The following is a 26,167-nucleotide window of genomic DNA, read 5'->3' on the forward strand; positions in this document are numbered from 1 at the left end:
GCGCTTTATAATTGCAGCAAACTGCTTGGAACCATTAAAAGTGTTGAAGAAGTCCAAAATCTTTACACGCATTGACCTAGAGCACAGGTGTCAAACTTAGTTCCAAAAGGGCCGCAGCCCTGCACAGTTTAGTTCCAACCCTAATTAAACACACCTGATCCAACTAAGTGAGTCCTTCAGGCTTGTTTGAAACCTACAGGTAAGTGTGTTGGAGCAGGGTTGGACTTAAACTTTGCAGGGATTCGGCCCTCCAGGAATTGAGTTTGACACCCCTGACCTAGAGACTGTTTAGATGCATGTTACTAATGAGAAGATCACGGATGTTTACTGTATGTTTATGTCCAAAAACACCCAGCCGGCACAAGATGTCAACATGACTTCAGATTGACGTTGTCCCCTCATGTCATGGGGATGTTGCATTTTCTTTGGAAATGAAAATCGGGTTGACATCAGAACTGAAAGTCAGACCAATGTCAATGTCCAAGCTAAAACCAACCAAATATCAACGTCTAATGATGACACAGTTTGAAGTTGTGTGGACATTACCACTAAGATGTCTATCAGATGTTGGATTTTGGTTGCCATACAGGACCAAGAAATTTCAGTATTTGATGTTAATATGACGTTGGTTTAAGATGATGGCTCGATGTTGGATTTTGGTCACTTTCTAACACCCTAAAATCGACCAAATATCAATGTCATTTGACAACATTATTGAACTTCAAAATATCGTTGTCCTTAGATGCTGGCTAGCATTAAATTTTAGTCACCTGACATAATAACCTAAATCTAACCTAATATTAACATCTTATGACATTGTGTGCCTTCTGGGCAATAACTAAATGCACTACATAATGTTTACACACACACCCACACGTACAAATTACATGTAAACGTATCAGCTATTCACAGCGTAATACTCACTACTCACTACTCTTAAGTACATTTGAAAGGTGTAATTTTTACTCATACCTTGAGTGATATTTACAACAGATACTTTTACTCTATTCGCACTAAATTTTTAGGCAAGTACAGGTACTTTTACTCGAGTAAGATTTTCCAGTACTCTTTCCACCACTGGTGGCATGTTGATTCTGCCTTCTTTTTTTTTTTACACTAAGTAGGAGATACGTTATTTTTAAATATATTATATTTTTCTTAAAATTAACTCAATTCTATATACCTACGAAGAATGTCAAGTCAAGAAAGTAGTCTTCATGAATGATGCATAATATATGCATTTAAGAACTTGCCTTGGCCTGAGTCTGCTGCAGCTCATGCTCCAGTCGATTTTTCTCATTTTTCAGCATTTTGTTGGTCTCTGTAAGAGCACTCATGCTCTCCATCCTCTTCATCGTCTCTTCCTGCTGTACCAAGGTCTTTGTTGTCACCTGAAGAAAAGAGATAAATGCATTTTTATTTAAATCAGATCAAGTTACAATCAACAACAACAACAACAAAAAACATTCAAATGGATGTATTAGCCAAACATAAAAACTTAAAGCAGATTTTAAATCTAATCCCTCAAATCTAAACTTGCACAACACAAACGACATGAGCTCCTGTTTATAAAACTCAATTACGTTGAACAAAAAACGTTAAGGACCTGCAACTTCTCTCTCTCTACATTCAGGCTGTCCTGTAGTTCCTTCAGCTCGCACTCCAGATACTCCATGCGCTGTTTGTAGCGAAGGGTCTCCACCTCGGCCACTTCCAGTCGGGTCTCTGCAATCTCCTTCTCCCGCCGGACAAACCTGATGGGTTAGAGGGTCTACGTCATCACTAGCTCTTACTCATACATACAGTGATGCATTTTAAAGATCATGTCGATAAAGGGGTTTTACCTGAGGATGTCCAGTATCTGCTCATGAGACTTGCCCTCCTCGTTCAGAGAGATGTTCAGACTGCTCTCTCCAGTCTCCTGCTGGGTTGAGGCAGTGATCTTGCTGCTCAAGTTCTCCATCTGCTCATGGAGCAAAGTGTTCTGCTTCTGCAGCTCCTCGGCTCTCTTCTGCTCTTTAGAAAGCGTTTCCTAAAAATAAAAATAAAAAAGTCAGGCAAATAAAATAGTGCTAAAAGGAAAGGTCATGAACTACAGCCCAACCAAAAAAGCAAGACTTTGTTTAATTGTATAAAATACATAATTTAATTATTGTTTTGATTACCAAAACTGCAATCCCAATAAATAAAATCAAGCCAAATAAGTTATTTTGATAAAACATTACTAAATAAAACATGGAGTACAATAGAACTACAACATAATATAATAAACACTATACTATAATAGATTAGCAGTGCTTCCCACAGGTTTAAAATATAATTGAGGTGGTAGCCGAATTACCTACATGCGATTTAATAGAAAAAATAAATAAATAAATAAAAAAAATACTTTTTTAGCAATATTTATTATACATCTAAAAACATCTATAAAAACATTTCTAACGAGTTTAGATGTTATTTCGTCCTCTCTGAGTAAATAGAAAAGTTTATCCGAGTCGTTTAGATCAGAGAATTAATTATATGTTTCTCTCGATCTTACGGCTGTGCACACGCTGTCAGCTGCAAAGCCAAGCAAAAGTAAATCAGGCTTAAAATAAAAGTGTAATGGAAAAACACTTAATCTTAATGACGGCTTAGAAAGCGAAACCAAAAGCAGAATCCCAGACATTTTAGGAGATTTAGAAACCCTGGACACACACATTTTTAGGTCCCTAAAAAGGTGCGTCTCTGTGGTTCTCTGCAGAGAAGATTTTCCATTTTTTATTGGGCAAATACAAAAAAGTGTAAGGATAATAATAATAAATAAATAAAAAAATGTCACCAAATATACTTGGCCGGCTGTTAATATACCTAGGCACCAGTCCAAGTAAAGTCTATGTGTGGGAAGCACTGGATAAGAATAGTTAAATCAGTTCATTTATTTATGTATATATATATATATATATATATATATATATATATATATATATATATATATATATATATATATATATATATATATATATATAAATAAATTTATATATATATATATATATATATATATATATATATATATAATTTTTTTTTTTTTTTTTTTTTTTTTTTTTCTTCCTTGGAATATTTTATGACTTGGACAAAACACAGATAAAATTCCACGAGTTTCAATGTCTGGAATATACCTTTTAAAATCCAACTTTTTGGGCATTTTTGGGAAGCCTGATTATAGCATTTGATTTATGAGAGCCTGTAAAGCTCACTAGCATCACTCTGCATCATTCATTTTACATTCTTCCTCCTCTGCCATCCACAAGGTCTTACCTTTAGTCTCTTCTCCTGCATTACCCAGTCTGTGCGGTACTGATGCAGTTCAGATGCAGCTTTCTGAGCTTTCTCCTCGAGCTGCTTCATGTTTTGTGTTAAAAGCAGTCCCTGTTTCTTGGCGGCCTGCAGGGCTTCCACATCTGCAGCATGCAGCATGAGCTCTCGCTCGTATTTATTCTGAGCCTCTGCAGCCAGCTTAGCCTGAAGCCAAAAATATAAGACACAGGTAAGTAAACATAATAAATTCTACAATTAGATGCCTGAAGACATGATTGGCTAATTTAGTGTAAGAGTTTCACATCTACCTGTACTTTGCTGTCCTGTGTGGCTTTCTGCTCCTGAGTGACTGCTGCTGTAGATCTCTGCAGAGCTTCCTGAAGCTCAGTCTGCATATTTGTCATGCTCCTTTTCAGCTCCTTCACCTGTCAATCAGGCAAAACAAAAGGTTCCAATATTCAGAACTTTGCTTTTAAGAATAAGAAGAATAATGCCAAGTCACGCATGGTTAAAATTACTTTATGGACGCATGTACGCACAAAAAAACAGTAAATACTTTTTTTTTATTCAGAACAGTCTACTGGTTGTGACGTTGAAAATTGTGTTGAATTTCTGAATATTTTCTAGGTTTTCTAAAAATAAAGAAGTTCTCAGGTAAAAGCAGAAGTGTTTTGTTACAGAAGATTTGTAACAATGAGAAAAGTCATTGGGTCTGGCAAGGTCATCCCGACACAGTTTAAATACAATTATTTATTTTAAATTATATAAATTCATGAATCAGTATATTTCCACCTGATTCACCACCAAGAGAATCTCAGCTTTTTTTGGAACTTCCAACACTTGGCTAACCAAGGTCCTTCCTTTCAGCTAAGTGTGGAAAGTCAGCAAAATCACACTTTTTATATCATCTAACAGACCAATCTTATGTTTGGCTTGAGGATATGCAAGACTATATCTTTGAACAAAGGTTTAATGTGCACTCTTATTTGTTTTTCATATGTGTGTATGTGCTGCCATATATGTGTGTTTGTGTTACAACTGACAGTTCAAACATGTAGTCTATAAAGGATAACATGTAAAACAATGGTCTCAAACTCAAGTCCTAGAGGGCCACAGCTCTGCATAGTTTAGCCCCAACCCCCTCCAACTCACACCTGCCTAATAGTCTCTAGTAGTCTTGAACACCATGATTAGTTGGATCAGCTGTGTTTGATTAGTGTTGGAACAAAACTGCAGTGTTGCGGCCCTCCAGGAATTGAGTTTGAGACCTATGATGTAGAAAGTGAATAATATATAGAAACTTCTTCCATAGTCGCCTTATACTAAACAAATGTTTTACAAATGTGTTAGTTGCCCTCACTCTACAAGTACTTTAAATTTGAATGGAAATATATAAACCAAATGAACCATTAATTACTAATATAAATTAATAATGAACAACACTTATTCAGCATTTATTAATCATAGTTCAACATTCACTAATGCATTACTAAAATTAATTAAAAGGTGTGCATGTTAATATTAATGCACAGTAAGTTAGCAAGAACTAACAAGGAACAATAGCATTTTCATTGACTAATGTTAACAAAGATGAATAAATACTGTTATAAATGTATTGTTTATGTTAGAAAATATATGAACTAACATTATTTATTGGAACCTTATCACAAAGTGTTACCCCCCCAAAAAAAATTCTACAAACCACTTTTAGACCTGTATGACCAGGGTGACTCAAGATTTTTTTGCCATCAACTTTTAACACCCTGGTGTGGCTAAATTACACAATTGTGATTTATATTCAGGCAAGTCGCAAACAACATGGACGTGCCATTCAATTGTGCTCCTTACCCGTTCTTCAACACTATCCACAGCTTTCATCTTCTCCTGCTGGAGCTCCAACTTCTCCTTCTCCGCTTCCACCAAACGGGCTTCCAGCTGCTGATTCAACTCCCGAGCCATCTTCAGTTGGTTGTCAGTGGAGGTCCGTGCTTGCTCAGCCAACTGAAAGAGGAATAATCTTTGAGCATGGTGGCTACTTTAATAGTGGTTTAGCTGTTTATAATGCTGGTTGTAAGGCAATAATGACCTGTTTCTCCTTGTTCACAGACTCCTCCAAGCTGAGCACCATAGATCTATACTGCTCTACATTGGTGGTGGTGTTCTTCAAGCGTTCTTTCAGGTCAGAGTTCTGTTCCTCGACCTGCTGTAGACGTGCACGAAGATCATCTGCCTCCTGTTGAGGAACGCTGGGAGCTGAAACTGGACATAACAAAAACAATATTACTTATACAGGACTGGAACTTATTTGACAGTCAATATTTCATTATTTTGTGTGTACCTCTGGGTAATGTCCTGACAGGCTGCTTAGGTGCTGCACTCTGATTCTCATTGTTGTTCAGTTGCTGTCTCAAAGAGGTCACCTGCTGTTCAGCAGATCTCAGCAGCTCTTTAGTCTTCTGGTGTAGTGCGGTCTGTGACTCCAGCTTCTTCTTAGCCTCCAACAGCTGAGTCTAGTCAATGAAAACAAGAAATTATTTCCACAAGTCTTCTGGGTAGGCATGCATTTGTTAGCCAAAAATGCCCTTTTCAGATTTCAACCGAAAGAGAAAAATCATCACTGTGCTTATGAAATGCATTCATATCACAGTCAAAATAGATCAATAGTCCACTCTGTGGATATAACACTGAGTTACATGTATACTTGTATCTTCATGAACTGCTTGAGCTCACCAGAGCAGCAAATTCCACTCAAATAACGCACCGATGGGACATTTCTATGCACTTGTTCCTGCTGTTCACAACAGCGCCAGTGCTGTTATGGCAATGCTGATAAACTGACACTGTACAACTCGTTCAATTGCTGCTTCCAAAATCATCTACTTCGAGGACGTACAACATTTAAATTAGAATTTACAACATGACTTTTAGAAAAGTATGTTCTATATGATATGAATGAAATTCAAACGCACTACATCTGCCATTTGTCATTATAACTTGCGTCAGTTTGACCCCTTCACTCATATTACTCAGGGCCTAATGGGATAGTACAGCGTCCTTTAGATGCTGTGGTGTCTGGATGTTTAATGACATTAATTGTAAAAGATGCAAAACTTTACTTAGATATTCGGATACTCGTATACTTGCAAAACCAGCTATAAGCAATGAAAAGAAACATAAGAGACGCTTTCGACAGAGTTCGAAGAGGTAAAGGATGACGTACTGCTGTGGGTCAGTTTTCTGCTGACCATAAAGGAAGAAATTATGACACTTCTAACCAATTATATCAACCGAAAAGCCTGGGAGCTTTATCTTCAGAGGAAGATATTCTTTGCCAGTTAGAAGCTATGGCCTTGGAGGACAAGACCCCTAAAAGACTGCCTGAATGCTGATTTAATAGAAGAAGCACTTTGCTTTGTTTTTATTCATGTGCATCACCCTAGAGAGTAACTACTCAGCTCTGGAAAACAAAGAGATGTCTTTGTATTTACATTTTTGAGATGTACTCAAAAATAATCAAACAGTGATTATTGCTTTGCTGTGCATTTACTCAGAACCAACAGACATTTTCTTCTCCATATCAACATTTGAGATATACTCAAATATTGACCATTTCAATGTTGTGATGTCATTGGCCACTGCATATTTCTTGCTTGTTATCAAACTATTTAATAACTGTAACAAGAGGCAATTCAATCATAACTTGTTGTTAAAACAGCTTTCATAACATTATTTTTCAATTTGTTGCTCTTTTTGGTTTCTCAGAAGCTATAGAAATAAAAAAATATTTTAAACAAGAAATGTGTTGGAACCATTGTTTTTGTTTACATGCCTCAAATTGGTCTATATCAAAATTTTGTTAAACTCATGTACATCAAAACATTGATGGCTTAAAACATGATATGCTTCAGGAGAATGTGAATGGCTTTCGAAGAGAAACTGAAGCCCTGCGGGAGAGGAATCTAAAGATGTCTGCCACCCATCAGAGACATGAGCAAATCATTCACACAATGACTCAAGACCTGAGGGAGGCCAATGAGAAACTGACCAAGGCTGAGGTCAGATAACATTCCATTAGCTTTTACAGTCACATCCCAGCCGACTTTATCAAAGCACGCTTTTTCACTTTGGATTTGTTCTTAAAGGGATAGTTGAACATACAAACCAGCAGCGCACTTAAACAGACTTCTGTATACTGTGTTCACACCAGACGCGGAAATAGTCGCGTGAACATTTGAGGTTACTCGCTTCATTCGCGCGTCAAACCCTGCTTCATTCGCGCGTCAAACCCTGCTTCATTCGCGCGTCAAACCCTGCTTCATTCGCGCGTCAAACCCTGCTTCATTCGCGCGTCAAATTCACTTCAGAACAGACGCGGATTCGCGTGATGGGCAGGGCTTCTGTCTGCCCCGTGACTCTAACTTCATAGCTAAAGGGCTAACATGGATTTTATGAAGAAAATACCAGTGTTTATGTGCTTTATGTAGGATGATAAACAGCGTCGATACGTTTAGAGCCGTGTCTGAGTCCACTACATCCTTTCAGAGGTGCATCCAGCTCTTTAAGCTCATAGACTCCTCCAGAAACTGAACCTGGCTGATGGAGGTTTTCAGCGGTGCTTCTGACTGAGCCCAGCCCAGTTTAATGAACTTCTTGTCTGTGTCTGCTGGGGGATTTACTTGGGACACCGACAACAGGCGATACGTCACAATCACGCCCCCACAAGAGCAAGCTCCTGATTGGTTAACGTGGCGCGAATGTCCGCTGAAGTTCAGATTTTCGATTGCGAGTGATTCGCGTGAAACGCTCATTAGGCCGTTTATTCTCAGTGGAGAATAAAGTAAACGGTTTTGTTTTGTTCTTATATTCGTTTTATTCTTTTTTATTAATAAAAGTGTATTTTCCTTCATTTTCTTCCTGGAGTGGACATTAGCTTTATTTGCAGAACCCATCAAAAAACCTCATGATAAGTTATGAATCTAATTACTTCTTGAAAAACATTACAAAAGATGGTCCTAAACAAAACTATAGCTAAGAAATATAGTGAAGAGAGGATCTCGGTTCCTTTATTTAATTTGGGTATTAAATAAATGGCATAAAGCACAATGCGCAGTACAGAATCTCACCAGAAGTAGTAGGTCATCAGAGTACTTCTCATCTACCATTTTTCAAAAACTATGAATTTGGATAAACTTTCCAGCTCCCATTCAATTTTTAACATACTATATAGTATAGAATTATGCTCTTTCTGATGCAGCCCAAGTAGATCCAATTTTACTGGCTTTTTTGTTTTTATTTCAGCCTGGAATTTTAATTTCGGTGCATCCATATTTATGGGTGTTGACAGATTAATTAACCCTAAATGATTCATAATAAACGAAGGAGCTTACATCTTGGTTGCGTTCCAGTGCGTGTCTCTGTTCCACTTCTTGCTCCAGCCTCTTCTTTAACTGGATAATCTCCTTTTCCAGATGCTGGATTTGATTATTGTAGCGCTGTTTGGTCTCAGTTTCAGAGCGCTCCATGGTGAGCTATAACATGGAAAAAATATATTAAAAGGAGAGTGCATGTAAAATTGAACATTACCTTAGCAATAACTCACTTTTAAGAATTATATTTTTCTTTTGAACACAAAACACAACAAAAGTTGTGAAGTAATTTGGGAAAAAAAAGTCATTAATATCCATGGTAGGAACCAAAAGATTCTAGGGAAGACAATGACTACTGTTCTGACTAAACATTTTTTAGTATTTCTTTCTTTGTGTTTAACTTAAAAGTGTAGAATGAGTAAATAATGACAGAGAGGGAGGGGGGGGGGGGGGGGTCAACTATCCCTTTAAGAACAAAGCCAAAGTGAAAAAGCGTGCTTTGATAAAGTCGGCAGAGATGTGTATACCTGAATGGATTTGAGGTTGGTGAGCAGAAGGTTCTGGCTCCGCTGTTCAGTCAGGATAGACTCTTTCTCCTGGTTGAGTCTGTTTTCCACCTGTTTCAGAATGTCTCGTTCCTTACGGATGTTTTCAGCCCGCGACTGGCAGAAAGAAAACAAAACGATGCTAAATTCCAGATTAACTTAGAAAATTCATTAAAGCTAATGGAATGTTCTCTGACCTCGGACATGGTCAGTTTCTCATTGGCCTCCCTCAGGTCTTGAGTCATTGTGTGAATGATTTGCTCATGTCTCTGATGGGTGGCAGACATCTTTTGATTCCTCTCCCGCAGGGCTTCAGTCTCTCTTCGAAAGCCATTCACATTCTCCTGAAGCATATCATACCTGCCATAGAACCATTCAGAATTTAAGAATTCAGTCCATTGCAATTATTAGGATAAGAACCAAACAAGCAATTTAAATGTATTAAATGATTATATATATTCACTAAATTCTATAATGTTATGTTATATATATATATATATATATATATATATATATATATATATATATATATATATATATATATATATATATATATATATATATATATATTAAATATAAATAAAAATACATAAATACATTCAATATTATCACTACAAATGTTGTGCACCGATTACAAATCATTTTAAATAAGGTTACTAAAATCTAAATGTATTAAAATTGTCAATTTAATGAGATCCTTTATTTAATAAAGTTAATAAAAATATAATGATGTTGAATATACTAAACTTCTTCCTCAAGATTAACCTAAAGATTCTAAAACCGTTTCTTTAACAGCCCTCATATTTGTGCATGAAATATTGAACAAGAAATAAAAACATGTATAAATATATCAAAACATGAAGGGAAGACCTATTTGCAACAAACTGAAAATATGTAGCTGTCGCTAAATTACTATTTCTGGTCTGATGTTCTCACCGTTTAGAGGCAAACTCCAGCTGAGAGGACAGTTTGGCCTTTTGTGAGAGCAGGTCAGACACTTGACCACGAAGCCTCTCAATCTGCTCATTTAGAAGCTTGTCATTTTCGGCCTTCTCCTTTTTATATGTAGTAAAGGCATCATTTATCTACGAGAAGAAAAGATGAATTCAACCATTAATACAGAATGTTCAAATGAGTTTTGTGCTTCAGAGTCATTATTAAAATTAAAGCTTATTCTTCTTTTTATCATTCTAAATCCAAACATAAGATTTACACCCACAAAACACAAAAATGAAAGTCTATGAGAATATTCATACATGGATGTTAGGAATACAATGACAACAAATTTAAAGAGACAGCTCACAAAAACTTAACATTCCATCATTTACTTAGCCCTTACTTTTTCCTTTTTTTTTTTTGAAGAAAGCTGGAGTCAATGTTTTCAATGTAAAGAAACTCAATGTTCTTAAACCACTTGAGGAAGAGTAAATGGTCCTTTTTTGCATTAACTAACATCTTGCTAGGAAGTTGAGCAACTGACCCAGGCTTTACATATTTCAAGATGACTTGAGCTGTGTCATTTAACATTAAATGTCAAGAAAACTGTTTTTATGTGCTTCTCCATAAGAAATAGGCCTGCAACAGACATATTTGAGGTGCTGATTAAAAATAAAGTTATTGAAGAAGTGAACAAATTTAAGTACCTTGGCATAACTCTAGACATTAATTTTAAATTTGATAGTCATGTTAATGTGTAAGAGGGTCAAGCCAAGTATAAACCGTTTTAGTTTCATTAGAAGATTTTTAACAATCAAACTGCAAAATTATACAAGCACACAATATTTGACTCGATATAAAAACAAGCAATTCAAATGATTGCCTCAAAGCCTCTGCGATGGCATTATGTGAGGTTTTTATGTAAACATAATATTTTTAGTTTTGATAGTTTTATTAAATTTAATTATTTTACAGTTTTTTTTTAAATGTTATCATGTTCCAATGCAGTTTTCTGATCTAATCAGTACGCATCAAACCTCTCACAAAGTCACATGAGCAAGTGCTAATAATGACTGTCTGGTATCAAGTTTTTTCTGTTAGGGGAACCAAATTGTAGAATGATTTACCCGTTAGCCCTAAATTGCAAAGTAATATAAATATTTTTAGTAGTTCTTAAAAATGGGTTAAAAACAATACAGCAGTGTTTGCACAAATAGTCTACTATGGGTTATTTGATCATGCAAGAATTAAAATGTCATGTATATGTATCCATATTATTTTATATGTCCAGCCCCCATGGACTGGAGAGCTAGCAAACCTGCTATAACATTTAAATGAATTTGGTTGTCCAGTGTAATTGTGATGTCCATGTCAAATAAATAAATAAATAAAATGTAGTCTTTGGATAAGCTTAATTTTTCTACTTAAAGTGAAGAACTTCAGTGAGACGATATGTCTAACCTGTTTAAGTGCTGCTTTAGACTGGGTTGCCTGGAAAGATTCTGCAGCAGCAGCCCTTAGTGGTGTGGATCTAGTGGCCATGGGTCCTGGCCTGCTGGGAGTAGTGGATTGAGATCCACCATCTGAACCTTAACACAATCACCAGCAAATGAGTTGCACTTCAGTTTACACTTGGATTATAGATTAGGAAAATAAAAGTGAAGCAATAATTTCTCACCCTGTGGTGGAAGCTCGACTCCGGCTGTCTGCAAAAGGATACGGTACATGTCTCTCTGGCGGATGGCAGATTCAGCCAGCAGCTTCTGATGGTTTTGCTGTTCCTTGATCTGCTCCAGCTCCTTCTGAACCTTCTCCAGACTTTGTTCCAATTCTGTTTGCCTGAGATAACGGAGGTGAATTTTTAATGACCTTCAAATAGTTAATAAAGTATAGGAGGACATGGACTGATTCTATGTCTTCTGTCTTCTAATTGACTGATAATACTTGTAGGAATTAATTAAAACCACAACGGGTTACTTTGCATACATTTGAATAACATTTGCCTTCCGTTCATCTTTGTATTGCAAAATAAGACTTTGCCCCCTCTTTTTTTCTGAAGATTTCTTAAAATGACTGGTGGCATTTCAGGTTTAGGGAAATTCAAACGACTGAAACAAATCATTGCAATTAATTAATATGGTTGTGCAACAAATAATAATAATAATAATAATAAATAATAAAATAAATAATAAAACGTTTTTTTCATGTGTAAAACACAAGGGAAGATTTACTAAAGAATGCTTAAAAAAATCAACTAAAAATAAAAACAGCCATTGACTAATTGTATTTTTTGTATTATTATTTCTACTATGGATGTCAATGACTGTTTTCCCCAACATTCTTCAGAATTTTATCTTTTGAGTTAAAACAGAAAAAAGAAACTCATAAACATTTTTAACCACTTGAGCACAAGTAAATAATACGCCTGTCATGATACCCATTTTTTGCTGTATTATATATTGCGATACACGGTATTATTGGCATTTTAGGTCCATTTTAAGACACTCATTATATAACGCCAAGACAATATAATAGCATCACAATGCAAGTGCAAATATTTAATTATAGTCATTTTAACAATTTAATAATTATGCATTGGAATTAAAATGTGATCATGCATATCCTAAATAATAAATAATAATAAATGTTAACAAAAAAGCGCAAAGTTAAAAAGTAACAGGCTGCAATACCAGATCTATTTTCACTTGTCAGATACACTTATAAAAATATACTAAAGTAATTTATAGTAAACACCATACTGACACTGACACGTCCATAGAGATAGACACGTTACACGATCAGCTAAAATGTTGCTAGAATGGGGTTTTATGTATGGGCGATATATAGTTGAAGTCAAAATTATTAAACCACCTTTAAGTTTGTTTTTTTTTTTCTTTTTTAGATATTTTCCAAATGATGTTTAACAGAGCAAGAACATTTTCAGAACAATTTACAGAACAAACCATCGTTATGCAATAAATAGCCTAATTACCCTAACCTGCCTAATTAACAAAGTTAATCCTTTAAATGTCACTTTAAGCTGTATAGAAGTGTTTTGAAAAATATCTAGTCAAATATTATTGACTTTCACCATGCCAAAGATAAAGTAAACCAGTTATTAGAGATTAGTTATTAAAACTATTATGTTTAGAAACGTGTTGAAAAAAATCTGCTCTCCGGTAAACAGAAATTGGGGAGAAAATAAACAGGGGGCTAATAATTCAGGGGGGCTAATAATTCTAACTTCAACTGTATATTGCATAACCAAAAGACCATATCCATGTATTGTTTGGTAAGTCAATATATTGATTATTGTGACAGGCCTGGTAAATTATAAGGAATATTTGGGTGAGATTTCCCTTTAAATCTACTCTAGATCTTTTTAATAGATTACTGCTTCTGAAAGACTTATTTAAAATTTTTGGGACATGGCCCGCTGATAGTAATCAAAACTTTTAAAATACAAAAAATTGATCAGTACTTTGCACTCTTAGCCTGGTTCTGGTCTTTTTCTCTCTGCTCTTCCAGGTCTCTGATCTTGACCAGTAAGTTCTGGTTCTGCTGCTGAAGCTCTTGGATGCTGCGGAATGCCACCTGTCGTGAACCCTGGACCTCAGAGCTACTGCTCACAGCAGAACTCACATCCTCACGCACTACCTGATTACCACGTGCCTCCTCCACCTCCACCAGAAGCACACGCACCTGAATCATCAACCAACAAAATTGTGGATACATGTATCAGATTTTGGGATCATAAAGAATGTGCTTTATCTCAGCGTTGACTGTAACGTTACCTGCTCAGACATGTCGGCTAGCTGTCTCTCTGATTTCTGATTATCTCTTTCAAGCACTAAAGCTCTCTTATTGGCTTCATCCGTTTCTTTTTGTAGCCGATGGACCTCCTACAAGATAAAAAAAGGGATTAGCGTCTACTAAAAATCATCATTATCCTGTTCCTTCTTTTTGCATTAGCTCTCAAATGTGTGCAAACCTTCATAGCTTGCTCTAGTTTATAACAGAGACTGGTCATAGACTTCTGCATGCTCTCATATTCCTCTCTCTGGCGTTTCAGGATGGGAGCTTTGGTTTCCACCTCCAGCACGATCTCATCAAGGACCTTGTTCACACGCTTGTTCTCCAACTTCTCAAGGTGCAGCTGGTCTTGTGCCTCCACAAAGGCATTGTACAACTGAACACAAAAACAGGACAGATTAATTCAGGGTTCTTACACTTTTTAAGAATCAAATTTAATTACTTCTTAAGCATTTTCTAAGCGTGTTTGTAAAGTTTTCCAGCACGCTATAACTGTTAAACTATGTATAGAGAAGAGAATTGAGGTTATTGCCATATTGCATTTTTTGGCTATGTCATGGCAAAAAAAAAACAAAAAAAAAAGATTAGCCAACCACATTTTATAAATACCATTTTTGTATAATTATAAATTTATTCTAACAAAAAAAAAGTCATCAACAGCTATAAATAATACACAAGTTAAAATACATAAATAATAATAATGATACTACGCAAGATAAAAATCTAAAACAGTTTAAGGTTTACTTTTGATAAAAATGTTACAATTTTAGAAGGATTCACATTTAAAACTATTTTATTTAAAGTCTTTCCAGATAAAAAAATAGTTTAAACTGTGTATACGTTACATACAAACTGTATTGTATTTAAATAGGTATAGTCAATTATTAAGACAAATTCTGAAAGCATTTGAATTCAAGCAGTTTAATCAAATAAAATGTAAGCACTTTTCAAACCTTAAAAACATTACTAAAATTCAAGCATGTTATGTTAAATTATGAATATTCTGTCTGAAAACTAATTATGTTTATTACAAGAAAAAGGCCACAAGTTTAAGAATGATGGCTTGCTTGGATCGGGACTTGTGGAGCTGCGCTTCGGTGGATTTGCTCTTCCGTGTTTGAATTTTCAGTAGTGAAATTCAAACCACTCTGAACTGTATGGAATCAGTTTAGTCTCAAAAGAAATTCACGCAAAAGACACGATGTACACATGCATAGCCAAAGTCATGTGCATAAAATCAAATTCACGTGCGTAAAATATTTATTTATATTCACTAAATAATTTCACATGCACAAAATAAAAATACATTTTCATAAAATACGTTTCATAAATGCAAAACACCATTTGCAAATGTATAAGAGTGTGCAAAAAGTTTTGAATGTTTAAAACTTGCGAGTTCATCCTGAATGAGTGTGCAAATCCTCTTTCATGTACGACTCCCCCTGGATACGCTTGTGTGTATTTTTGAGACTCTTCTGCTAGAGGCAGGGCTACTCGTACCTTTCAGCCAATCAGAGGAGAGCTGTATTCAATAAAACCAACTCTGTGCTTCTTTTGCGCAGACTGTTCCTCTCCAGCATGGCGAACGGAGAAAGCAGGCGTCGCACTTTTTTTTAAATTTAATTATTTGTCCATATCCTCACTCTTTTTATCCATTATTTTGCCGCAGCTCCGCTCTTCTTATTTATTGTCTCGCAGCCCCATGAGCGTAATATATCCTGCAGGGTAATCATAAGTATCATTCCGGCCACACCACCTTTGCAGTGCCAATGTGGTCCAGTGGTCAGCACGTTAGGTTACCATGCGCTAGGATTCGTGTTTGATCCTCATCTGAAATAATAGCTTTATTTATTTTTTTTTTCATTTTTATTGTAAGACATCTAAAACTAAGGTTGTTAAACATTTGAAGTTCTAAAGCAGCTTTTTTTATTAAAAAAGACGTGATAGTGTCATTAGAAACTGAATGAAACTGAAAAAAATAAAGATCTTCACCAAAGTAAATATCTTTTTTTCAGTTTCATTCAGTTTGTAATGACACTATCACGTCTTTTTTAATAAAACAGCTGCTTTAGAACTTCATATGTTCAACAACCTTACAGTTTTATATGTCTTAACAATAAAAATGAAAAAAAGTAAAGTTATTAACTCAGGTGAGGATCGAACACGGATCCTAGCGCATGATAACATAATGTGCTGACCACTGGACCACAATGGCGCTGCAAAAGTAGTGTGGCTGGAATGATACTTATGATTACCCTGCAGGATATATTCCGCTCATGGGGCTGCAAGACAATAAATTTGAAGAGCGTGTTATCAATATATTTTGAAATAAATAATGACATTGACATCAATTGGAGGGGCCAATTAATTTGAAGTAGGCTACAAAAAAAATTAAAGCTGCAAGCAGCGATGATAGGGACCTCGCACCCGGGCTCACCGCCGCCCGGTGACCTTACGATGACAGAGAACAGCGAACAATAATAATTTAAGCCAATATATTTTTAAAAATCTAAGAAAATCACATATTTGTGCCACACTTCCTCCTGTCAGCAGGTGGCGCTATAACTGTGACTCAAGATTGGCATGTAGATGTCTTCCGGAGAGGAATCTTATCAACCATGTGAAGTTTCAGGCACATGGGACATTGTGTGGCTGAGTTATAAGCCAAACTACCTTCTGCCAGCAGGTGGCGTTATGACTGACTCAATATTGTTATGTGGATGTGTTGAGGAGAGGACAGTGTCAAACATGTCATTTCCTGTGGTCAGCAGGTGGCGCTATAACTGTAACTGGATATCGGCACGTAAACCTGTTCAGGTCAGGACTCTTATTAAATGTGTGAAGTTTGACGCAGATCGAATATTGCATGCCTGAGTTATAACGACTTCCTATTTTGTGGCGAATCATCAAAGTTTGCGAGGCCGCCACGGACACGCCCATCGATGAAAACTCTAAAGCTTCGCAATTTAACATCACCAAGGCTTTAAGATGACAAAACCCAATTTTGGTGTTGATCAGATAAAATCCCTAGGAGGAGTTCGTTAAAATACAACGCCTGAAAATGGCAAAAATGGCGTTTTTGCCGCACAAAGTCAAAAATATCCGACTTCCTGTTAGGTTTGAGATATGGCTCCAAGAGACTTTTTCGTATGTTTTGCCATGTTTGAGGTGTGTGCCAATTTTTGTGCATATGCGTGATTCGTAGATCGAGGGCTTGTCCATTTAATTTTTATAGGTGGCGCTGTCGAGTCATTTTGCCACGCCCACTTCAATATTGTTATGGGGATGTGTTCAAGAGAGGACGTTTATCAACCATGTGAAGTTTCAGGCAGATCGGACATTGTGTGGTTGAGTTATAAGGACTTCCTGTTCCATGGCGAAGCGTTGAGGTTTGTCATACCGCCACGGACACGCCCCTCTGCAAAAACTCTTGATCTTCACAATATATCATCGCTAGAGCTTTCAGATAACACCACCCAATTTTGGTGCTGATACGATAAAATTTGTGGGAGGAGTTTATCACTCCGTAAATCATATTATTTCCTGTGGCCAGCAGGTGGCGCTATAACTGTATCTGGATATTGGCATGTAAACGTGTTTAGGTCAGGACTGTTATTAAAGGTGTGAACTTTAAGGCAGATCTGATAATGCATGCCTGAGTTATAACGGCTTCCTGTTTTGTGGCGAATCAAAGTTTGCGAGGCCGCCACGGACACGCCCATCGACGAAAACTCTAAAGCTTCGCAATTTAACATCAGAAGAAGAAGAAGAAGAAGAAGAAGAAGATTCAGAAGAAGAAGATTCAGAAGATGATTCAGAAGAAGAAGATTCAGAAGAAGAAGATTCAGAAGATTCAGAAGAAGAAGATTCAGAAGAAGATTCAGAAGAAGAAGATTCAGAAGAAGATTCAGAAGAAGAAGATTCAGAAGAAGATTCAGAAGAAGAAGAAGAAGAAGAAGATTCAGAAGAAGATTCAGAAGAAGATTTAGAAGAAGATTCAGAAGATTCAGAAGATTCAGAAGAAGAAGATTCAGAAGAAGAAGATTCAGAAGAAGAAGATTCAGAAGAAGATTCAGAAGAAGAAGATTCAGAAGAAGAAGATTCAGAAGAAGATTCAGAAGAAGAAGATTCAGAAGAAGAAGATTCAGAAGAAGAAGATTCAGAAGAAGATTCAGAAGAAGATTCAGAAGAAGATTCAGAAGAAGAAGATTCAGAAGAAGAAGATTCAGAAGAAGATTCAGAAGAAGATTCAGAAGAAGATTCAGAAGAAGAAGAAGAAGAAAAAGAAGATTCAAAAGAAGATTCAGAAGAAGATTCAGAAGAAGAAGATTCAAAAGAAGATTCAGAAGAAGAAGATTCAAAAGAAGATTCAGAAGAAGAAGATTCAAAAGAAGAAGATTCAGAAGAAGATTCAGAAGAAGATTCAGAAGAAGAATATTCAGAAGAAGATTCAGAAGAAGAAGAAGATTCAGAAGATTCATAAGAATAAGATTCAGAAGATTCAGAAGAAGATTCATAAGAATAAGATTCAGAAGAAGAAGATTCAGAAGAAGATTCAGAAGAAGAAGAAGATTCAGAAGAAGAAAAAGAAGATTCAGAAGAAGAAGAAGATTCAGATTCAGAAGATTCAGATTCAGAAGATTCAGAAGAAGAAGATTCAAAAGAAGAAGATTCAGAAGAAGATTCATAAGAAGAAGATTCAGAAGAAGAAGATTCAAAAGAAGAAGATTCAGAAGAAGATTCATAAGAAGAAGATTCAGAAGAAGAAGAAGATTCAGAAGATCCAGAAGAAGAAGATTCAAAAGAAGAAGATTCAGAAGAAGATTCATAAGAAGAAGATTCAGAAGAAGAAGAAGATTCAGAAGATCCAGAAGAAGAAGATTCAGAAGAAGATTCAGAAGAAGATTCAGAAGAAGATTCAGAAGAAGATTCAGAAGAAGAAGATTCAGAAGAAGAAGATTCAGAAGAAGAAGATTCAGAAGAAGAAGATTCAGAAGAAGATTCAGAAGAAGAAGAAGATTTAGAAGAAGATTCAGAAGATTCAGAAGAAGAAGATTCAGAAGAAGATTCAGAAGAAGATTCAGAAGAAGATTCAGAAGAAGATTCAGAAGAAGATTCAGAAGAAGAAGATTCAGAAGAAGATTCAGAAGAAGAAGAAGAAGATTCATAAGAAGAAGATTCAGAAGATTCAGAAGAAGAAGATTCAGAAGAAGATTCAGAAGAAGATTCAGAAGAAGAAGATTCAGAAGAAGAAGATTCAGAAGAAGAAGATTCAGAAGAAGATTCAGAAGAAGAAGAAGATTCAGAAGAAGATTCAGAAGAAGATTCAGAAGAAGAAGATTCAGAAGAAGAAGATTCAGAAGAAGATTCAGAAGAAGAAGAAGAAGATTCATAAGAAGAAGATTCAGAAGATTCAGAAGAAGAAGATTCAGAAGAAGATTCAGAAGAAGAAGAAGATTCAGAAGAAGATTCAGAAGAAGATTCAGAAGAAGAAGATTCAGAAGAAGAAGATTCAGAAGATTCAGAAGAAGAAGATTCAGAAGAATAAGATTCAGAAGAAGATTCAGAAGATTCAGAAGATTCAGAAGATTCAGAAGAAGATTCAGAAGAAGATTCAGAAGAAGATTCAGAAGAAGATTTAGAAGAAGAAGATTTAGAAGAAGAAGATTCAGAAGATTCAGAAGAAGAAGATTCAGAAGAAGAAGATTCAGAAGAAGATTCAGAAAAAGAAGATTCAGAAGAAGAAGATTCAGAAGAAGAAGATTCAGAAGAAGATTCAGAAGAAGAAGATTCAGAAGAAGAAGATTCAGAAGAAGAAGATTCAGAAGAAGATTCAGAAGAAGATTCAGAAGAAGAAGAAGATTCAAAAGAAGATTCAAAAGAAGATTCAGAAGAAGATTCAGAAGAAGAAGAAGATTCAGAAGATTCAGAAGAAGAAGATTCAAAAGAAGATTCAGAAGAAGATTCAGAAGAAGATTCAGAAGAAGATTCAGAAGAAGAAGAAGAAGATTCATAAGAAGAAGATTCAGAAGATTCAGAAGAAGAAGATTCAGAAGAAGAAGATTCAGAAGAAGAAGATTCAGAAGAAGATTCAGAAGAAGATTCAGAAGAAGAAGATTCAAAAGAAGATTCAGAAGAAGAAGATTCAGAAGAAGAAGATTCAGAAGAAGATTCAGAAGAAGAAGAAGATTTAGAAGAAGAAGATTCAGAAGATTCAGAAGAAGAAGATTCAAAAGAAGAAGATTCAGAAGAAGAAGATTCAGAAGAAGATTCAGAAGAAGAAGAAGATTCAGAAGATTCATAAGAATAAGATTCAGAAGATTCAGAAGAAGATTCATAAGAATAAGATTCAGAAGAAGAAGATTCAGAAGAAGATTCAGACGAAGATTTAGAAGAAGATTCAGAAGAAAAAGAAGATTCAGAAGAAGATTCAGAAGAAGATTCATAAGAAGAAGATTCAGAAGAAGAAGAAGATTCAGAAGATCCAGAAGAAGAAGATTCAGAAGAAGATTCAGAAGAAGATTCAGAAGAAGAAGATTCAGAAGAAGAAGATTCAGAAGAAGATTCAGAAGAAGAAGATTCAGAAGAAGAAGATTCAGAAGAAGAAGAAGATTTAGAAGAAGAAGATTCAGAAGATTCAGAAGAAGAAGATTCAGAAGAAGATTCAGAAGAAGATTCAGAAGAAGATTCAGAAGAAGATTCAGAAGAAGATTCAGAAGAAGAAGATTCAGAAGAAGATTCAGAAGAAGAAGAAGAAGATTCATAAGAAGAAGATTCAGAAGATTCAGAAGAAGAAGATTCAGAAGAAGAAGATTCATAAGAAGAAGATTCAGAAGAAGAAGATTCAGAAGAAGAAGATTCAGAAGAAGAAGAAGATTTAGAAGAAGAAGATTCAGAAGATTCAGAAGAAGATTCAGAAGAAGATTCAGAAGAAGATTCAGAAGAAGATTCAGAAGAAGATTCAGAAGAAGAAGATTCAGAAGAAGATTCAGAAGAAGAAGAAGAAGATTCATAAGAAGAAGAAGAAGATTCATAAGAAGAAGATTCAGAAGATTCAGAAGAAGAAGAAGATTCATAAGAAGAAGATTCAGAAGATTCAGAAGAAGAAGATTCAGAAGAAGAAGATTCAGAAGAAGAAGAAGATTCAGAAGAAGATTCAGAAGAAGATTCAGAAGAAGAAGATTCAGAAGAAGAAGATTCAGAAGATTCAGAAGAAGAAGATTCAGAAGAATAAGATTCAGAAGAAGATTCAGAAGATTCAGAAGATTCAGAAGATTCAGAAGAAGATTCAGAAGAAGAAGATTCAGAAGAAGATTCAGAAGAAGAAGAAGAAGATTCAGAAGAAGATTCAGAAGAAGAAGATTCAGAAGAAGAAGAAGAAGAAGATTCAGAAGAAGATTCAGAAGAAGAAGATTCAGAAGAAGAAGAAGATTCAGAAGATTCAGAAGAAGATTCAGAAGAAGAAGAAGATTTAGAAGAAGAAGATTCAGAAGATTCAGAAGAAGAAGATTCAGAAGAAGAAGATTCATAAGAAGATTCAGAAGAAGAAGATTCATAAGAAGAAGATTCAGAAGAAGATTCAGAAGAAGAAGATTCAAAAGAAGAAGATTCAAAAGATTCAGAAGAAGATTCAGAAGAAGAAGATTCAGAAGAAGAAGATTCAAAAGATTCAGAAGAAGATTCAGAAGAAGATTCAGAAGAAGAAGATTCAAAAGAAGAAGATTCAAAAGATTCAGAAGAAGATTCATAAGAAGATTCAGAAGAAGAAGATTCAGAAGAAGAAGATTCAGAAGAAGATTCAGAAGAAGAAGATTCAGAAGAAGATTCAGAAGAAGAAGATTCAAAAGAAGAAGATTCAAAAGATTCAGAAGAAGATTCATAAGAAGAAGAAGATTCAGAAGAAGAAGATGATTCAGAAGAAGAAGAAGATTCAGAAGAAGAAGATTCAGAAGATTCAGAAGAAGAAGATTCAGAAGAAGATTCAGAAGAAGAAGATTCAGAAGATTCAGAAGAAGAAGATTCAGAAGATTCAGAAGAAGAAGATTCAGAAGAAGAAGATTCAGAAGAAGATTCAGAAGAAGAAGATTCAGAAGAAGAAGATTCAGAAGAAGAAGATTCAGAAGAAGATTCAGAAGAAGATTCAGAAGAAGATTCAGAAGAAGAAGAAGATTCAAAAGAAGATTCAAAAGAAGATTCAGAAGAAGATTCAGAAGAAGAAGATTCAGAAGAAGAAGATTCAGAAGAAGATTCAGAAGAAGATTCAGAAGAAGATTCAGAAGAAGAAGAAGATTCAAAAGAAGATTCAAAAGAAGATTCAGAAGAAGATTCAGAAGAAGAAGAAGATTCAGAAGATTCAGAAGAAGAAGATTCAAAAGAAGATTCAGAAGAAGATTCAGAAGAAGATTCAGAAGAAAAAGAAGATTCAGAAGAAGATTCAGAAGAAGATTCAGAAGAAGAAGAAGATTCATAAGAAGAAGATTCAGAAGATTCAGAAGAAGAAGATTCAGAAGAAGAAGATTCAGAAGAAGATTCAGAAGAAGATTCAGAAGAAGAAGATTCAGAAGAAGAAGATTCAGAAGAAGAAGATTCAGAAGAAGAAGATTCAGAAGAAGAAGATTCAGAAGAAGAAGAAGATTTAGAAGAAGAAGATTCAGAAGATTCAGAAGAAGAAGATTCAGAAGAAGAAGATTCAAAAGAAGAAGATTCAAAAGATTCAGAAGAAGATTCATAAGAAGAAGATTCAGAAGAAGAAGATTCATAAGAAGAAGATTCAGAAGAAGAAGATTCAAAAGAAGATTCAAAAGAAGATTCAAAAGAAGATTGAAAAGAAGATTCAAAAGAAGATTCAGAAGAAGAAGATTCAAAAGAAGATTCAGAAGAAGAAGATTCAGAAGAAAATTCAGAAGAAGAAGATTCAGAAGAAGATTCAGAAGAAGAAGATTCAAAAGAAGAAGATTCAAAAGATTCAGAAGAAGATTCAGAAGAAGATTCAGAAGAAGAAGATTCAAAAGAAGAAGATTCAAAAGATTCAGAAGAAGATTCATAAGAAGAAGATTCAGAAGAAGAAGATTCAGAAGATTCAGAAGAAGAAGATTCAGAAGAAGATTCAGAAGAAGAAGATTCAGAAGATTCAGAAGAAGAAGATTCAAAAGATTCAGAAGAAGATTCATAAGAAGAAGATTCAGAAGAAGAAGATTCAAAAGAAGATTCAGAAGAAGAAGATTCAGAAGAAGAAGATTCAGAAGAAGAAGATTCAGAAGAAGATTCAGAAGAAGATTCAGAAGAAGAAGAAGATTTAGAAGATTTAGAAGAAGAAGATTTAGAAGAAGAAGATTCAGAAGATTCAGAAGAAGAAGATTCAGAAGAAGAAGATTCAGAAGATTCAGAAGAAGATTCAGAAGATTCAGAAAAAGTTTTAAACATTCAAAACTTTTTGTACACTCCAATACATTTGCAAATGGTGTTTTGCATTTGTGAAACGTATTTTATGAAAATGTATTTTTATTTTGTGCACCTGAAAATTTTTTGTGAATATAAATAAATATTTTACGCACGTGAATTTGATTTTATGCACGTGAATTTGGCTACGCATGTGTACATAGTGTCTTTTGTGTGAATTATTATTCAGTCTATTCTGACTCCATAGAACTGAACTAAACTGAACTTTAACTCTAAAATCTGGCCTTTACTAAAAAAGCTGCCTTGACACAATCTACATTGTAGAAGATTCAGAAGAAGAAGATTCAGAAGAAGAAGATTCAGAAGATTCAGAAGAAGAAGATTCAGAAGAAGAAGATTCAGAAGAAGATTCAGAAGAAGATTCAGAAGAAGAAGATTCAAAAGAAGAAGATTCAAAAGAAGAAGATTCAGAAGAAGAAGATTCAGAAGAAGATTCAGAAGAAGATTCAGAAGAAGAAGAAGATTTAGAAGAAGAAGAATTAGAAGAAGAAGATTCAGAAGATTCAGAAGAAGAAGATTCAGAAGAAGATTCAGAAGAAGATTCAGAAGAAGAAGAAGAAGATTCATAAGAAGAAGATTCAGAAGAAGAAGATTCAGAAGATTCAGAAGAAGATTCAGAAGAAGATTCAGAAGAAGATTCATAAGAAGAAGATTCAGAAGAAGAAGATTCAAAAGAAGATTCAAAAGAAGATTCAGAAGAAGAAGATTCAAAAGAAGAAGATTCAAAAGATTCAGAAGAAGATTCATAAGAAGAAGATTCAGAAGAAGATTCAGAAGAAGAAGATTCAGAAGAAGAAGAAGATTCAGAAGAAGAAGATTCAGAAGATTCAGAAGAAGAAGATTCAGAAGAAGATTCAGAAGAAGAAGATTCAGAAGATTCAGAAGAAGATTCAGAAGAAGAAGATTCAGAAGAAGATTCAGAAGAAGATTCAGAAGAAGATTCAGAAGAAGAAGAAGATTCAAAAGAAGATTCAGAAGAAGATTCAGAAGAAGAAGAAGATTCAAAAGAAGATTCAGAAGAAGAAGATTCAAAAGAAGAAGATTCATAAGAATAAGATTCAGAAGAAGAAGATTCAGAAGATTCAGAAGAAGAAGATTCAGAAGAAGATTCAGAAGAAGAAGAAGATTCAGAAGATTCAGAAGAAGATTCAGAAGAAGAATATTCAGAAGAAGATTCAGAAGAAGAAGAAGATTCAGAAGATTCAGAAGAAGAAGATTCAGAAGAAGAAGATTCAGAAGAAGAAGATTCAGAAGAAGATTCAGAAGAAGACTCAGAAGAACAAAACAAGAAGAAGATTCAGAAGAAGAAGATTCAGAAGAAGAAGATTCAGAAGAAGATTCAGAAGAAGAAGATTCAGAAGAAGATTCAGAAGAAGAAGATTCAGAAGAAGATTCAGAAGAAGAAGATTCAGAAGAAGAAGATTCAGAAGATTCATAAGAAGAAGATTCATAAGAAGAAGATTCAGAAGAAGAAGATTCAGAAGATTCAGAAGAAGAAGATTCAGAAGAAGATTCAGAAGAAGATTCAGAAGAAGATTCAGAAGAAGATTCAGAAGAAGAAGAAGATTCAAAAGAAGATTCAGAAGAAGATTCAGAAGAAGAAGAAGATTCAGAAGAAGAAGATTCAGAAGAAGAAGATTCAGAAGAAGAAGATTCAGAAGAAGAAGATTCAGAAGAAGAAGATTCAGAAGAAGATTCAGAAGAAGAAGATTCAGAAGAAGAAGATTCAGAAGAAGATTCAGAAGAAGATTCAGAAGAAGATTCAGAAGAAGAAGAAGATTCAAAAGAAGATTCAAAAGAAGATTCAGAAGAAGATTCAGAAGATTCAGAAGAAGAAGATTCAGAAGAAGAAGATTCAAAAGAAGAAGAAGAAGAAGATTCAGAAGAAGAAGATTCAAAAGAAGAAGAAGAAGAAGATTCAGAAGAAGATTCAGAAGAAGAAGATTCAGAAGAAGAAGAAGAAGATTCAGAAGATTCAGAAGAAGAAGATTCAGAAGAAGAAGATTCAGAAGAAGAAGATTCAGAAGAAGAAGATTCAAAAGAAGAAGATTCAAAAGAAGAAGATTCAGAAGAAGATTCATAAGAAGAAGATTCAGAAGATTCAGAAGAAGATTCAGAAGAAGATTCAGAAGAAGATTCAGAAGAAGATTCAGAAGAAGATTCAGAAGAAGAAGATTCAGAAGATTCAGAAGAAGATTCAGAAGAAGATTCAGAAGAAGATTCAGAAGAAGAAGATTCAGAAGAAGAAGATTCAGAAGATTCAGAAGATTCAGAAGAAGAAGATTCAGAAGAAGATTCAGAAGAAGATTCAGAAGAAGAAGAAGATTCAGAAGAAGAAGATTCAGAAGAAGAAGAAGATTCAGAAGAAGAAGATTCAGAAGAAGATTCAGAAGAAGAAGATTCAGAAGAAGATTCAGAAGAAGAAGATGATGCTGCATTGCACTTTACCTATGAAGCGCCTTTATGTCCCAGAATGCAATGCAATTGTGACATCACAACAGCATAGTTCCTTAGTGCTCAAGGGTTTAAAACACTTTTAAGTAAACAGGCTTAATGCCCAAAGTAGGGCACGCGGGCCAAAGCTGGCTCATTGTTTTTGGCCCTTCATAAGAAAAGGTTTGGGTACTCCTGGTTTAGAACATTTCATTTAAACCCATTTAGATGTTCCGCAAGTATTGGACACTAGTGTAATCAATTACATACATCCGAGGGAACGAGACAAAAGGGAAAGAAAGGAAAATGTGCAATTAA

The 26,167-nt window shown here is 34.9% G+C and overlaps 1 protein-coding gene across 2 annotated transcripts in view; it reads right to left on the bottom strand.

Moving 5' to 3' along the window:
- The window catches only part of tpra (translocated promoter region a, nuclear basket protein), a 55,150-nt gene that overhangs the window by 23,473 nt on the left and 5,510 nt on the right, over positions 1-26,167 (bottom strand). For both annotated transcript variants that reach the window (XM_009298498.5, XM_009298497.5), the window contains exons 12-28: positions 14,136-14,333; positions 13,939-14,046; positions 13,626-13,846; positions 11,823-11,983; positions 11,606-11,733; positions 10,145-10,293; positions 9,406-9,568; positions 9,191-9,325; positions 8,685-8,825; positions 5,636-5,807; positions 5,384-5,556; positions 5,146-5,298; positions 3,606-3,722; positions 3,298-3,501; positions 1,845-2,032; positions 1,607-1,754; positions 1,254-1,391 (exon numbers count right to left, since the gene is read on the bottom strand). In XM_009298498.5, the coding sequence (XP_009296773.2) occupies positions 1,254-1,391; positions 1,607-1,754; positions 1,845-2,032; positions 3,298-3,501; positions 3,606-3,722; positions 5,146-5,298; positions 5,384-5,556; positions 5,636-5,807; positions 8,685-8,825; positions 9,191-9,325; positions 9,406-9,568; positions 10,145-10,293; positions 11,606-11,733; positions 11,823-11,983; positions 13,626-13,846; positions 13,939-14,046; positions 14,136-14,333 (2,697 nt within the window). The remainder of the gene's footprint in view (positions 1-1,253; positions 1,392-1,606; positions 1,755-1,844; positions 2,033-3,297; positions 3,502-3,605; positions 3,723-5,145; positions 5,299-5,383; positions 5,557-5,635; positions 5,808-8,684; positions 8,826-9,190; positions 9,326-9,405; positions 9,569-10,144; positions 10,294-11,605; positions 11,734-11,822; positions 11,984-13,625; positions 13,847-13,938; positions 14,047-14,135; positions 14,334-26,167) is intronic.

This window comes from Danio rerio, chromosome 2, assembly GCF_049306965.1.
Source record: "Danio rerio strain Tuebingen ecotype United States chromosome 2, GRCz12tu, whole genome shotgun sequence".
NCBI classification, from domain to species: Eukaryota; Metazoa; Chordata; class Actinopteri; order Cypriniformes; family Danionidae; genus Danio; species Danio rerio.